This window comes from Achroia grisella, unplaced genomic scaffold (genome assembly GCF_030625045.1).
Source record: "Achroia grisella isolate CSIRO2021 unplaced genomic scaffold, CSIRO_AGI_Agris_v1 utg8760, whole genome shotgun sequence".
In the NCBI taxonomy this organism is placed as follows: Eukaryota; Metazoa; Arthropoda; class Insecta; order Lepidoptera; family Pyralidae; genus Achroia; species Achroia grisella.
Genome location: NW_026713052.1, coordinates 1 through 15479, shown reverse-complemented (window position 1 = coordinate 15479; position 15479 = coordinate 1). Strand labels below are relative to the sequence as shown.

The 15479-nt window shown below is 32.9% G+C and overlaps 1 protein-coding gene across 1 annotated transcript; it reads left to right on the top strand.

Moving 5' to 3' along the window:
- Nucleotides 1-3: 3 nt before the first annotated feature.
- Nucleotides 4-14203, top strand: LOC131853144 (uncharacterized; the record flags this gene model as incomplete). Its single annotated transcript, XM_059203963.1, has 5 exons — nt 4-8; nt 4215-4373; nt 5522-5750; nt 11220-11386; nt 14066-14203. Coding segments are annotated over exons 2-5 (594 nt in total), but the record flags the coding sequence as incomplete, so codon positions are not given.
- Nucleotides 14204-15479: the final 1276 nt, after the last annotated feature.

The window sequence follows — 15479 nt, the reverse complement described above, 5'->3', positions numbered from 1 at the left end:
TCAATCAGGTACTTATGTTTTTTTTTGTTCTTATATCCTTTTTATAGAATAGAATATAATAAGAATATAAATTCTTCATTCAAATAAACTTACATAGTTATCCTACTCTTAATCTACGGCTCTTTTGGAAAGGTGTCTCTTCACAAGAAGAATGAGCAAAAAACTTACGTTTTGTTCTTTCAAATAATCGTTGTAATATTATTTAGTAGAAACGTGCGAGTGCGAACTACCAACTAGCACTAATTTATTGGGTTCAAATATTAAATACACAATAAGATTTCATCTTATTCTCAGTTGTAGTGATTAGAGCAGACCAGTTCCTACAAGCATTCACGAGTAGGGAAAAAAAAATTATAATGTAAAAACTTGACGTTCATAAGCGGCTAAAATGTACTACATGAATAAATAATTTTAGTATTTGAATTTGAAAAAAAAAAAAGTATGTCGTACATATTCGTATGAGCCAACCATCCAACCAACCACAGCGCTCGATCATACTTCAGGTAACCCAATGACCCAACCTGCCTGCCCGGCATACTTTAGTTATAATTAAAACCACATACAACCCCTTTCAAATATTACAGACTTATGACTTTCTGTCAAATGAAGAACTTGACTTATACATCTCCAGTAAGGAACACGCCAAAAAAAAACCATATTTGTTCTGTTCACTTTTTGTTATTTATATCTTATATCTCTTAGTATATTAGTTATCGTCATAATATTGACTCGTTGGTCACAACTCCTCGTCTTACTCCTCGTTAAATTATGATAGATTATGAAAAAATTTATCCACACTACCTATATAACATATTCTATGAATACTACAAAAAATAATTGTATATTTTTAGATAGATGTACATTTATAGTGTTCCTTAGTCTAAGCAGGTTGTAATACCGGCTTTCTTACTGAAGCAAAGGACGCTTCGGTAATACTGGCCACAAATAAATACATGTGGCCACTTAAATTTCGAATTTAGAATAAAAAACAATTGAAAATAAGAACTGGAATAAAATGGACGCTCCATATATTTAACTATAAAACAAGAAAATTATTGATTTAATTGTTACAATAAAATTGTTTTTATGAAAATATATACACTCTTAGAGTGTATATATTTGCCACGTGGCCACTAAATAGTACTATATATCGGACGTTCCTGAGCAAAGGTAAGTAAGTTTGGTGTAACATTGCTTACTTTGGGGTCGAAATCGTATTTCTCCGTCATTTTCCATTAATTATTTTCTTTTCGAAATATACAGTCCACTCTCTATTTTATTTATTACTTTATAAGGATTCGTAGTCCAACATATAGGTTGAAATATATGTATAGTACGAGATTTACTTTTAAAATTCTATGTTTGTTTTAGCGCATGTAATAGCTACATTATAACTTACCTTCAAATAATTCGCGCATGCCAAAACTAGCGGCCTTCAATTTAAACAATAACATGAATTCTAAAAGTGTATATTTATTTACTTATATATGCCACAGATAAAATAATATACATATTGGTATATAGGTAATAATAATTATATAAATAATCTATAATAATATATAAATAAATAATCTCAGGACAATTCACACAGCGCCATCTAGACCCAAGTTAAGTTAGCTAAAGCTTGTGTTATGGGTACTAGACAACTGGTACAAATACATAGATCTGTTTTTTTTCGTAAATACATACATATTATACATTGAAAATACCCAGACCGATACAAACAATCATACTCATGAATACAAATGTTTGTGCCGTGCGAGGAATTGAACCCGACCATCAGAGCAACAGCGGTGTGCTAGACCGCTAGAGTACCAAGGTCGTCAAAGATACATTAATACACACATATATCCGGTAGTCGGCATATAATGATAGTAACCTATCAGATACGTATATATAAATATGCTTTGACATCCGATATTAATATCCGGTAGATAATAATAACCGATCAAACAAAGATCAAATTATTTTATACTAGCTATTCGCCCCAGCTTCGCACGGGAGTACATGTATTATATATTATTCCTCTTGAATCACTCTATCTATAAAAACGCTTCAAAATCCATTGCGTAGTTTTAAAGATTTTAGCATACATAGGGACAGACCGACAGCGACTTTATTTTATACTATCTAATGATGATTATTCTTTATGCCATTTCATAAAGAATAAAAAATAAAGCACTCACTTGGTAAGTAAGGTAAATAACATATCTTTCTACGTTGATGATTACAATATAATAAATTTCAGTAATTCCCCTCATTTTTGCAGTTTGTCATGGTCATTTATAGCTAGGAAAGACGTGACAAACATACCACGAATAATGAAATGAAAATATCTTTATTCGTGTGGCCTTACACGAGTAAAGATATGGTGAGTCAAGTATTTATATCGTTAATTGTCCAGGGTTATTATTATAATAAGAAATTAATGGAAAAAAAGAAAAATCAAATAATTCAGTAGCCATAACTTAAACAGATCAGTATACCGAAACAGCTAAAATTGTTATAAAAAAATAGGATTTGAGGATAAAAGGTGAAAATTTGGGGTTTTATGTATTTTTTAATGGTACATCATTAAAAAATACATAAAACCCCAAATTATAAAAAAATAATAAATAAAACTTTTGTCAGAAAAATAAAAACAAAAATTAAGGGTGGACAACCTTTAACAATTAAAGTTATGAAAATTAAATGGTAGCCGATTCTCAGATCTAATTAATATGCACATAAAATTTCGTAAAGATCGGACAAGTCGTTTCGGAGGAGTATTGTAAATGGTAACCAACATTGTGACACGAGAATTTTATATAAAAGATTACGTCGAACTACACATGTAAGAGGGGGAGTCCCCTTCTGATTTCGTTCTGATACTGGTTATGATACATTTATTACAAACAATTATGATGCAATTGTGTCCGTTCGTCTATCACGGTGTTATATTTGTCAAAATGGTAGCATCAATACTACCATTTTGAAATTTGTAATAGTTTTTGATCTCGTCGGCTCGGTCATAATTAAAGAGATTATCTTTTTTAAAGACTCCGAAATGTGGGTTCGAAATTTTAAAATAGTAATAGGACTGTCCTATCCTATATCATATGCCCTCAAGCCAGAAACAGTTTCCGATGATCATTTCTCTTCAGGCGACAAAACAGAGTTGTATTATAAAGCTACACATTTTCTGTTATATCTCTATGGACTGGTTTGGATTGTAGGCTACTTCAAATAAGATTAATATTAATTTACGGTTTCTCGGTAAAGAAGTGCCGGTGTCAGGTTGAAAAGTAATCGTCTATCATGGTGTGCGCATGTAATGCGTAGGAATGAAGAGAATAAGGGCAGAGGAAAGTCGAAAAAGAGATTGATGGACTGTGTGAAAGATGCTATGACAAGATAGGGGAGTAAATAACGAGATAACTGCGAACAGGGATGAATGGATGAGAAAAAAAATTTACGTCGACTCCAAATGAAGTAGATTGTTTTTCGATATTAAAATGTAAATTAATATTATTCTAATTTGAAGTAGTCTAGTAGTTATATATTTTTAATATCTAGGATGCCATACGTACCAGGATCAATCAAATCAAATCAAATCAAAAGTCTATTATAAACACTTATGATAAAAGATAGTCAGTTCGTATTATCATATTATAGCCTAGTTGTTACATATGTTATATACATAACTTATAATTTAACGGCCTGTGCCCGCGACTTTTTCGCGTGGTTATCAAAAACACTATTGCGATTATCTTTTGCCCTTTTTTAGATAATTTTAAAGAGGAATAATTCTTTCATACATATTTTGTGAGTAACTTGAACCGTTTACGCAGCGCACGCAACGGAAGCTCTCAAATATGAATAATTTCCCCCGTTTTGCAACATTTTACACTGATGCTTCTCTTCTATTGGTGGTAGCGTAATGTTATATCGCATATCTAGTACAAAAGTGGTGTAATTCAGAAATTAAAAATTTTCAAATTGGACCTTAATGCCACTGTTATAATGTGGACTTTCCAAAATTTGTAATTTTTAAGTATTATATAATAAGTATGCGATATATAGCTTAAAGCCTTCCTCGACAAATGGACTATCCAACACAAAAATATTTTTTCAATTGGAACCAGTACTTCTTTAGAGTAGTGCGTTCAAACAATTAAACAAAGACTTCAGCTTTATAATATTAAAATATAAGTATTTTTTCAATTTTATTTTAGACTATCGCCGTGCAAGAGTTCCCGTTCGTGAGCAACGAAGGCAATGAGGAGATCCTGGGCTTAGCCCCATTATTCGCAGTGCTATGTTTTATTTCGCCGATGCTTGCATACGTGTTCCTCATCTCGACGCTCGTCGACGAGAGGTGCTCTGGTATACTGGTGAGTAACAGATTTTTTTAAAATGAAAACAATGAAAGTTTTACTGGTACTGATTAAATAAACTGGCTGTTATATACAATATTCGTCGAATGTCCGCGGTTTCACACACTTAAAATTTATCGCATATGTTCTATTCTCATGTAACAAGCAATATTATTGTAAAGTTTCATTAAAATCATCAATATTGGTTAGTCTATATGGTAATACTAGCTGTTTATGACCTGTCGTCTCGCGCCGAGCGTACATGGGCCGCAGTGCGCGAGAGGGGAGATGTTCCCCGCGCAGGCGCCGCGGGGTATGGCTAATGAGCCGATATTATGTCCATAACAGCTTATATACCAGGAGATATAAGAAGACATAAATAACAAATAGGTGAACACTACATTGGTGTTTAACAAAAATTATAAAGTACGAATAATGTGGCCAAGTTGTTATAGATGTTTATAACATGAAATAATATCTAATGTTCCTCTTTATAATATTAGTATAGATAAATAAAAAACAACACCAAGAATTATATGTTTACATTGGTTTAGTCATTAAAGTTAACCAGATATCAGTTGTTAGTATAGTACCTATATAGTGTGTATATTATTTGTAACGAGTTATTATTAGTAGTAATTACGAAAAAATTGCAATTCTCGAACGAATGCTGGATTTTTTCCATCATATGTCTTAGAATACATAAGTCAATAGACTTAGATCGACTTCACGGTCTTTTCACAAATTAATGCCTTTCTTTTTAATTTGTATTGGATGTTGACCATTATTTTGAAAACTATAAGTTATTCATAAAAATTATAACTTAATATAAAAGAGGACAAAAATTTGCTATAACGACAATTGTATATGTATATACTAAAATAAGTATAATATTACTAACAAACATAATATGGATGGATATCCGAATTAAATCGAAATATAAATATATATAACTAGCTGTGTTCTCAGTTTTACCCGCGTTAGATTTCAATATGTATATAAAGTTCAATAAAAAATATAGCCTGTGTTATTCTGATGCATAAGCTTTATTACTGTAAAGTTTCATCAAAATACGTTTAGTAGTTTTTGCGTGAAAGAGTAACAAACATCCATACTTACAAACTTTCAAATTTATAATATTAATAAGGTTAATAATTTTATTACAGGAACTGTTGAGAATGGTCGGTGTTCGGATGTACCACGTGGGGTTATCTCACCTTGTGTTTACGATGCCGGCATCCTGCTTGTTCGCTTTCGTTGGGACCATAGTTCTAACCACGACCCCCAACCCGTTCGTGCAGAATTCTAACCCCATGCTCATCTTCCTCATGTTAAAACTACATTTCTGCACCATAATAGCTATGGCGTTTGCTGCTTCCTACATCGCGAGAGATAGTGAGTGATTTTTATTATTCAACTATCCATCATTATTGAAATACTTTATTTGATATTTGTGTTATAAACAATTTTTTTAATTAATATTTTGATAAGGATTAATACCAAGATAGTAAGTATTAGAAACAAAACCACCTCGGTTAGCTAAAGGGTGCTTGAATTAATAATGAGCGTTTCAATCAAGAGGCCGCCACTAGTGTATGTTTCAATATTCTAGTTTGCAATGTCTTCCGGCTAAAACCTACACTCTGTGGTCGTCTTAAATAGCTAGTATCATTTGTTTGAAACGCATTAAATATTGTTTCGAAAATGTCCAATTACGTACCAGATAAAGCGTTTTTGCGGGGAGTTCTTCTTCACGCCAAAAAAGGAAGGGCTTTTTGAAACACATTATCACTGCGTCGGCTAAAATTCGAAGAAAGTCAAAACAAAGTGATTTTGCAGCATGACATACACACGGCCACATATTACAAAACCGGTAAAATCTACCTAGAAACTCTGAAATGGGAAGTCCTACCCCACCCGCTGTAATCTCCAGACATTGCTCCTTCGGACTATTACTTATTCCAGTCGATGACACATGGGTCTGACCCAACTGAAGTTCACTTCAGACAAACAAACAAAACTTCGAACAAACCAAAAAATGGGTAGATGATTGGATTGCCTCAAAAGACGAATATTTTTTTCGAGCTGGCATCCGAAAATTGCCAGAAAGATGGAAAAAGGTAGTGGCCAGCGATGGCCAATACTTCGATTAATATATTTGGAACCATTATTTGAAAACAATCTGTAAACGTCTTAAAAAAACGCTCATTATTAATTCAAGTACCCTATATAAACCAAATGCGATGTAGGACCGTCACTGGGGTACAGGAGGAGGATACTTGCTAAGATAATACAATCGGGGAAGATAGCGATAGCAGTTGCATCGAGAAGTCAGGACTTGCAGCAATTCTCTTAAAGGATGGAAAAACGGCTCATTCTACTTTTAAACTTCTGCTATCCGCAAATCTTGAACAATAATCGTTCTATCCACAAAAAAAGGCCTGATAAATTATTACACGACGCCTCATTATGTAGTAGGAAAGCACCATGAGACACTTTGGATAGAACCTTAAAAGACCTTAGAAACACCTTTGCTGTCATTGGCAGGATTACTTTTGTACTTTGCTGGAGATTTCCGACGGACTCTCCCTGTCATTAACATCGTCTCCCTTATGGACTTGAATTTTAAAATTACTGACGAATATGAGTACTCATCTTCATGGAGTCACTGATAGTGTTACCCACACTAACTTTGAGATGGAATTATTCCTACTCCAAATTTAAACAGAAATTTTAGGATGAGTCCCTATGTCAAATCGTCCATAATTTAGAAATTTTGATAGATGCACCCTGACATCGAGAATTTGCACGAAAATGGCTTTCATTGGTTGTGTTCTAGGGCAATAGTGTTGCCTAGGAATGATATGATACTATAAATCAGTCAACGAAATAATCAATAATAATAACAGTTAAAAAAATTCCCGGCTTAATAAAAAATTACAAATAAATCGCCACCGTGACTAATATCGAAGACGCATTATCCACAGAAATTTTTACTAAATCCTTCTGGTCTACTACCATACGATTTGACGTCAAAAATCGGAATTTCTCAAAATTTAAGCCCACCGAACACATGCAATGGCGTCCCATTGCACTTGTTGCTTACTAAGGAATTGAAAGACAATTTAATTGTAGACCATTATCACCGGCACGGCAGCTGGGCTACTAGCTCATATCCAAGAATATCAATGATCCCAACTGATCTGCCAATACCATTTAAACGGCTTCAATTTCCGGTTAAAATAATAATAATAATATAATAATAATTCTTTTATTGGAACTAAAAATATATAATATTTTACAAAGTAGGGTAGTGTAACGATAACAGCCACATTAGTAAGTAATACTGTGTCGTGGCCGTCAACGCCCACCTCCTTAAGACAGAGGCGTTAGTGTTCCGGTAGCAAATACAATAAATTTATGTAATAAAAAATAATAAAAAGCAAAGCAAAGCCATGCATGATTACGTTTACAACATAACTTTTAGGAAGATAAATAAGTTAAATTAAATACAAAATTCTTAGCCAATATTCACTAATTAGGTTACCTGTATGTAAAAACATTACAATGAAAAAACTTGACGAACGAACGAATGCTATAATGTAATTTAATGTTTATGATTTGTAGTGAGCATAATTCGATTTGATGTGTTATTATATAGATCTGTAAGTATATGTATCTGTGTAAATGTATATGTTGTTGGATGGTATGGATGAGTTTATTTATATATATTTCAAATATATTTCAAACCTTTACGAGATTTTCAATGTCGTCGTAATCTAGTTTCTGAAGCCATTGAAACAATAATATTTTAGATTCGCGGAGTGTATGTGGATAAATGGAAACTACCTTATTAATTTTGTTATATGACACTGAACCAAGATATTAATATTGCCGTCGCACTACTGCAAGATTAGATGATTGAGTTGGACAAACTATACTAGGTCTACGTTTATTGTGATGAAAGTTAGGGTTGAAAGCTATATCTGAATGTCTACGGAGTACGCTCCTGAATATGTATGTCTGTCTTACGGTCAGTACATTACAAAGGGAATACAATTCTTTAGTGGGATAATAAATAGGCTTCTTAATCATTACCTTTAGTACAGCTCTTTGGGAACTTTCCAATCGCAATAATAAGCATTTCCCTGATCCTCCCCAGGCCGAGATACAATAACTTATCAAAGAGTGTGCAAGTGCAAAATATACATTTTAACAAAAATATCTTAATACATATGTATTAATATCATAATAAAAACTTAGCGGATTTTGGTTCTTTTTTATTTAATAAAAAAGAACCAAAATCCGCTAAGTTTTTAAGATCTAGACATACAGTCTAGACAGAATAGATAGAGTGACTCAAAAGGAAGGTTTAGGATATATAACGTCCCACTGTTGTACACGGATCTTTAAACGCGCCGTAACCTATATATCCTATCTACACGCGGGCGAAGCCGCGGGCGGAGTGCTAGTCTGAAATAAAAGAATAATTCTAAAATAAATGTAACATAAGTTACTCCCCATTACATAAAATTGTAAAAAATGTTAGTTTGGTGTATGTATTTATATTCATATGCATGTAATAAAAAACGGTTCTTTCAATATTACAAACAGACTCCAATTTTATTTCTATGTATAGATGACCTACAGTATACCTCGTAAATGGACTATACAACACAAAGAATTACGCTCAGCGTTATTCAACATTTCTTCATTTTATTTAAAAGATATAAAGTAAATAAAACTACAAAATGAAGAAGTAAAACTCTTTAGTACAATATCACATGACGTATTTAAAATTAAGAAAAAGTCTAATTTTCTCTTTATTGGATATATTTGTAAGATTTCTTTAGGCCAGCTGCTGCCAACAGCAACAGAGTAATACGAAAAGTCGTGTTACTCTTTTCATTATGTATTCGAAGGACTTACGGAGCGGTTGAATACCAATTCCTGGCTGACTGACTGATGATCAATCTATTTTTTCTTTAGAAATAGGAGTGACTTTTACATTCGCCCCATTGTTGTGCGGTAGTCTGGTGCAGTATGACTAATAGCAGTAGAATAGTTAGAATAAAATATAGCGGCGGTTCTGCCACTTAACATCAGTTGCCGTGCAACAAGGTCAGCTTATTTGCTGTTCTTTGAGTTATATAACATAAGTAATAAACTATTGTGCACTAATAAAAACCAAAGTATAGCAGTATGTCTTTATTGCGACGTATCTACTGGGACAGCCTAATCAGTCTATCAAATGATAACACTGATCTATAGTATAGATTATGCTGATAAAAAGTAAAAATTTTAAATAGTGGCACCTTTTATATTTTTATTGTTTTATTTATTTTTAATGTTAGTAGGTATATTAAAAATATATACTTTGAAAAATATAACAATAGATTAAAGAATAAAGAAGGTACAGAAGGCGATCTCTTCCAGACAACCTTAGGATAGAGAATTTTACTAATAAAGTATTTTACAGCACTAGAAGTACTGTAAAAAGTCATGTGCGTGGGTATCAAAGTCTTTCATATTTCAGCCGACAAGCAGATGCTGTTTTGTAATGTATGTTTCGGTAGTAAGGTATGTTTAAGCAGAAAAATTACAGGTTAAGAGACATTACGAGTACAGATTAGTCCTTGGAATGATTACGCATGAGCGGTATAACCCGCGTTACATGGTAACTTCATGTCCGTAGTATGTTTGCGATCGCAAATAGCCTTATTAGTACGAGATCCCGCTGCAGAATCAGTGTACTCATCGAGTGTTTGCTGAAAACCAAATTTTTACACATATTTATCATTAGGAGAATTTATATCTACCAGGTTGCCTATCAAAATGTGGCCACTAGTATTTTTAATTAAATTATTAATAATTCATAATCCATAAGAAATTTCATTGACTTATTTTTTCAGTAAAATGTCGTTCACTTTACGGCAACATCTATAAAGACTGTGAAAAATCATGGTTGCCGTTGCGCACCTGGCCGCACCTCTTCGCAGCCAGGTGTACACAGGTATGATTTTATTACCGCGTACATTTTGTTGAATAATAACAATCTTGCGGCATTTACACTTTGGCACTTTGGAAGTCCATACATAAGGCACGTAAAATGTTGAACTGCATCGATTCACTCTACCTTTAATATTTACTAAATTAATAGCCAGCAACCCTTATTTGCGGCCAGATTTAATTAGGCAACCGTATATGATAATAAACAGAAAAAAATTAGCTTTAATTTGATATATAAATTATGAATGTACGTTGTGGGTGTATAAATGTAATAAAATCATACCTGTGTACACCTGGCTGCGAAGAGGTGCGACCAGGTGCGCAACGGCAACCATGATTTTGCAGTCTTTATAGATGTTGCCGTAAAGTGAACGACATTTTACTGACAAAACAAGTCAATGAAATTTCTTACGGATTATAAATTATTAATAATTTAATTAAAAATACTAGCGGCCACATTTTGATAGGCAACCTGGTAGATATAAATTCTCCTAATGATAAATATGTGTAAAAATTTGGTTTTCAGCAAACACTCGATGAGTACACTGATTCTGCAGCGGGATCTCGGACTATATAATGTATTTAAAATTAAAAAAAATTTGAAAATAGAACGTCACGTATACAACATCGGTATTGTTTTGTTTCTGTTTATGAATTTATATACACTTTTCAGAACATTCCGCGGCGTTACCAATAAATATACATATATCTTATGTACAAAATTAACAAAAAACATTATTTTATTATTATATATATTACGATCTTAGCAATATTCCTCCAATAAACAATTCTGTTATTAGAAGTAATAAATTTATTTTAGTTCGTGGAAAACTTAAACGCGTTTGTTTTTAACAGAGCAATATGTGGTGACAATAGCTGTAGGAACATACGTGGCTCTTTGGGTGCCGACTCAGCTTCTCACGAACGTAGTGATGGACCGGCGACTCTTGTGGCTCACCGGTTTCCTCCCCACATGCCCTGCTACTGGTTCTGGAAGGAGTTGGGCAAGCTTGAATCCTTCGGTATGTTTTATTCATTTATTATTTACCGCATCTGGTGAGAAATGATGCAATCATTTCTCACCAGATGACCACACCTAGAATGTGACGCGCCCCACAAGAAATCTATTCCACATAGAGTTGGAGAATCCGGGGTTGTATTTCTCCGGGCATATGAAAGTGTATTGCATTTTGGTAATGCGTATTAAAAATGACAACGCGAACCTGTTCAGTGCGAATATATGGAGTTTTATAACAATAACAAAATCAATTTTTAAATTACATATTGGATTATTTTGGTACCAAATAGGTCTCCGCTTAGCTTATGACGTGATAGGGTGCCACAACGCTGGTATTCTAAGGATGAAATACAAATATATTTCAGCCGCCAAGCAGCTTGCTTTGTAAGCTGTGTTGCGGTTGTAGAGTGCACTAACGCAGTTAAATTACGGGATAAGAGGCATATCATCTTAGTTTTCTGGAATAGCCACGTATTAGTGTTAAAACGAGACCACAAGATTGTCTACTTTTTTTAAATTTGACGCACTCATTATTTATATTTAAAATTAAGAAAATCACGGGATCTTATTACGCTTTATTTATTTTTATCGTTATTCTCATGGGTAAACATTGCGACAATGTTCCTCCGCATTGTCGCAATATAGAGAACTCGAGGAAAATAAATAAAACGTGGTAAGATCCCGTGATTTTTCTTAATTATCATAAAAATATGTACCGCGTCAAATTTAAAATATACACTATAATCTTGTTAATATTTCTTAATTTTGCATATAAACAATGTTGTGTTTTGTAGGCCAAGGCGTGACATTCTCTACAATGCTGAGCTCGCACACCATCAATAGTCCACCTATAGTTTTGGTTTACTTCTTCATGATGATCCAATCTGGGTTATTTATGACGCTAAACTGCTACCTAAATTATGTGTTACCCGGCCTATATTTACAAGGATTACCGTGGCATTTCATATTCAAGGTAATGACGCAAACTACTATAATAATTAGTCATACAGAAAATTGTCATAATAAATGTTAACGTTTTATATACGAGTGAACTGAGACCCGTTAATGTATCCATTTGCCAGTGATACCTAACTAAATCATTGGAAATTATGTTTCTGATATATAAAAAAGGTTTGAAAGTCTCGCTAAAACTCGAGAATGGCTTGACCGATTTCGTTAATTTTGGTTTTGAAATATGTATCCAAGGAAAGTTAATAAATGGAAAAAATTAATATAAATATGAAGATATTGCATGGATATAAATATAATAGTATAAACAACAATTTTATTTTCCCATACAAACAGTCGAACAGAATGCGTTTAGAAATTTATTGCGTAACGAAACTTTAAAAAACCTTTTACACCTTACATTACGTTTGACATATTACTTGATTCTGAAGCGTAATGGTTTTGGCGGGGTCAGTTATTAATATATATATATTCAGGCTACTATTGATCCATATTGTAAATGCCGTATCAACTAACGTACATATAAAATCCCATCAAAACATAAATGTGTAATGATAGCCGAGTTTAATATTATGATATATGCCTTGATTGTTGACTTTCGACAACAGAGGTGAGATCTAAATGGGTGCCAAGTTCAATGGTTTTGAAATGTATTTATAACAATATAAAATATGATTTCTTCTTATAACTTAATATATTTGCCTAAATACATTTATATTACTTTCGATTGCTAATTAAATAATAAAATAGGAACCGACAAGTAACATGTTTAGTACTTGCGAAGGCTACATTATATTTCGTATATGAAAACCAGCCAAGTTAGACCTTAGGCCACAGTATATTATCCTAAGTTATAAGAAGAAATGATATTTTATATTGTTATAAATACATTTCAGAACAGACCATTGAACTTGGCACCCATTTAGATCTCACCTCTTTTGTCGTAGAAGTCAACAATCAAGGCATATATCATAATATTAAACTCGGCTATCATTTCACATTTGATCTATAGTTGATCAGTGATAAAAATGACGATATTTGGACGTTAATATCTAAATAACCGTTTGAGATATATTTATGAAATTTGGAACACATATTTATCTCGCAAGTCTCAATATATGAACCAAATTTGACAGGTTTATGTTAAAGAGTTTTTGAGTTATGAGGGGGTCAAAAGTGGCTCCAAATGATTCGTGTAAATATACACACGGTGCTGCTCGCCAGTTCTCTTACTTGAAACTCGGCTTGACACGCTACCGCGTGTCTAAATAATAGTGTAAATATAAATAATGACCCTGGACAATTCACAGCGCCGTCTAGTCCCAAGCGAAACAAATTTTGTATTATTGGTATTATACAATTGATACACATAATTAAATATTTATAAATACATAATATATACACAGAAAACACCCAGGTTGATACAAACAGTCATACACATGAATACAAATATTCGCACCCTACGAGGAATCAAACCAGCGACCATTGAATCTTTAAAATTTTGAACATATGTACACAAATTTATTTTATTTAGTTTGTATAAAAGAGAATATCTGTTTGTTTGTTATTGCCTTATATCATGAACAGAGTGAAGTCTTTTGGATGGATTACATTACTTTTTATTGAAATTTACGCAAACAAAATCACGAGTAAAAACCAGTAAATCGAAATGTAATAAAAGTATAAAATAAGTTAATGATAAAATACTTTTTAGTTCTTTGGGAAAAAAGTAAAGCCAACCGTTAAGGATGAAGAGGATGAAGGCATGAAATTGAATGAGACGGCTGAAGAGTATTTTGAGGATACTCCGATAGGTGTCAAACCTGGTATAAAAATTGAGAATGTCTACAAGGTAAGAGACATTGCATTTATAAACCTTGAACCACTCATTAGGATGCAATGAGAGCATTATGTCAGGGGCTCGTGGTATACTACAGCTTATGATTAACAAAATATATTATAATATTATTGGAAAGATGAATATGAAATACTACACATCTTATGTGGTTGTAGCGCACTCATGCATAAATGAAATATCTCCTTTAGAAAGTACACACTCTATCCTGAGGAGATAAATACCGTAACTCCTAAGAATATCTTTCAATTCTTATCCCTGACAACACTAGGTAGCGAAGTCTAGGTAGATGCCTGAAACTTGATGAGCACAATGGATCTCTGTAGGTCGCAATGTTACTGGTCTAAGAACCTGCTGATAGCCCAAAGCCTTCTATATAAAAGAAGAAACTGAGTTTAAAGTGAGTGTGGACCTGAGCGAAAACTTTGAGTTGATAATAAGTTACAACTTCGCTTTTCTTGCTTTATATTTAAATTAATAATTGAACTAGACGAAAGTAAGAATAATGTTTTTATAGATTTTCGAAACATACAGCCCTCAAGGGTGTTTCATTCACGGCAAACCAGGGGGGAAATAACTGTTCTACTAGGTTACAATGGAGCCGGGAAGACCACCCTCATGTCCATAATAACAGGTGAGTAATAAACAATACGTAGGGATGTTAAAATTACTATACCATTTCATATTTTGGTGGCTCATTATAGAATAACGGCCTATTGTAATGTAATTTTGTAAACATGTACAATTATATTAGAAAGATAGAATAAGAGCTGACTTTCTTGTCGAATTCTTACCTTGAATGCACTGCGAACTGATGGTAATTTTTTTAATATCATAAGTCTGTAATAGATTTTCATGAATACAGATACTGTGATTTGAAATGACTGCTCGATTAGGGACATAAATGTATAGAATGCAAGTATTTATAAGTGTTATAGAGTATTTTGGCTATAGACAAATAATATTAATCTGATCACAATAAACAAAAGAGTATATAGCCGTGTGTGTTCATACATAATAATATGTGTAATGTGTGTTTTTATTGATTTAATTTTTATGCATAAATTTAATACATATATTAACTTTATACATTCTCTAAATAAACTGAAAGTATGCGAAATTTTATACTCATCAGAGCGCGCAATTCTCGTAAAAAGGAGTACGAAGTTCATATATAGATATACTTCTATTGCAGGCATGATGAAGCCAACGAATGGTGATGTATACGTAAATGGCACAAACATTAACTCCAACAGCCGCGTGGTAAATAAGA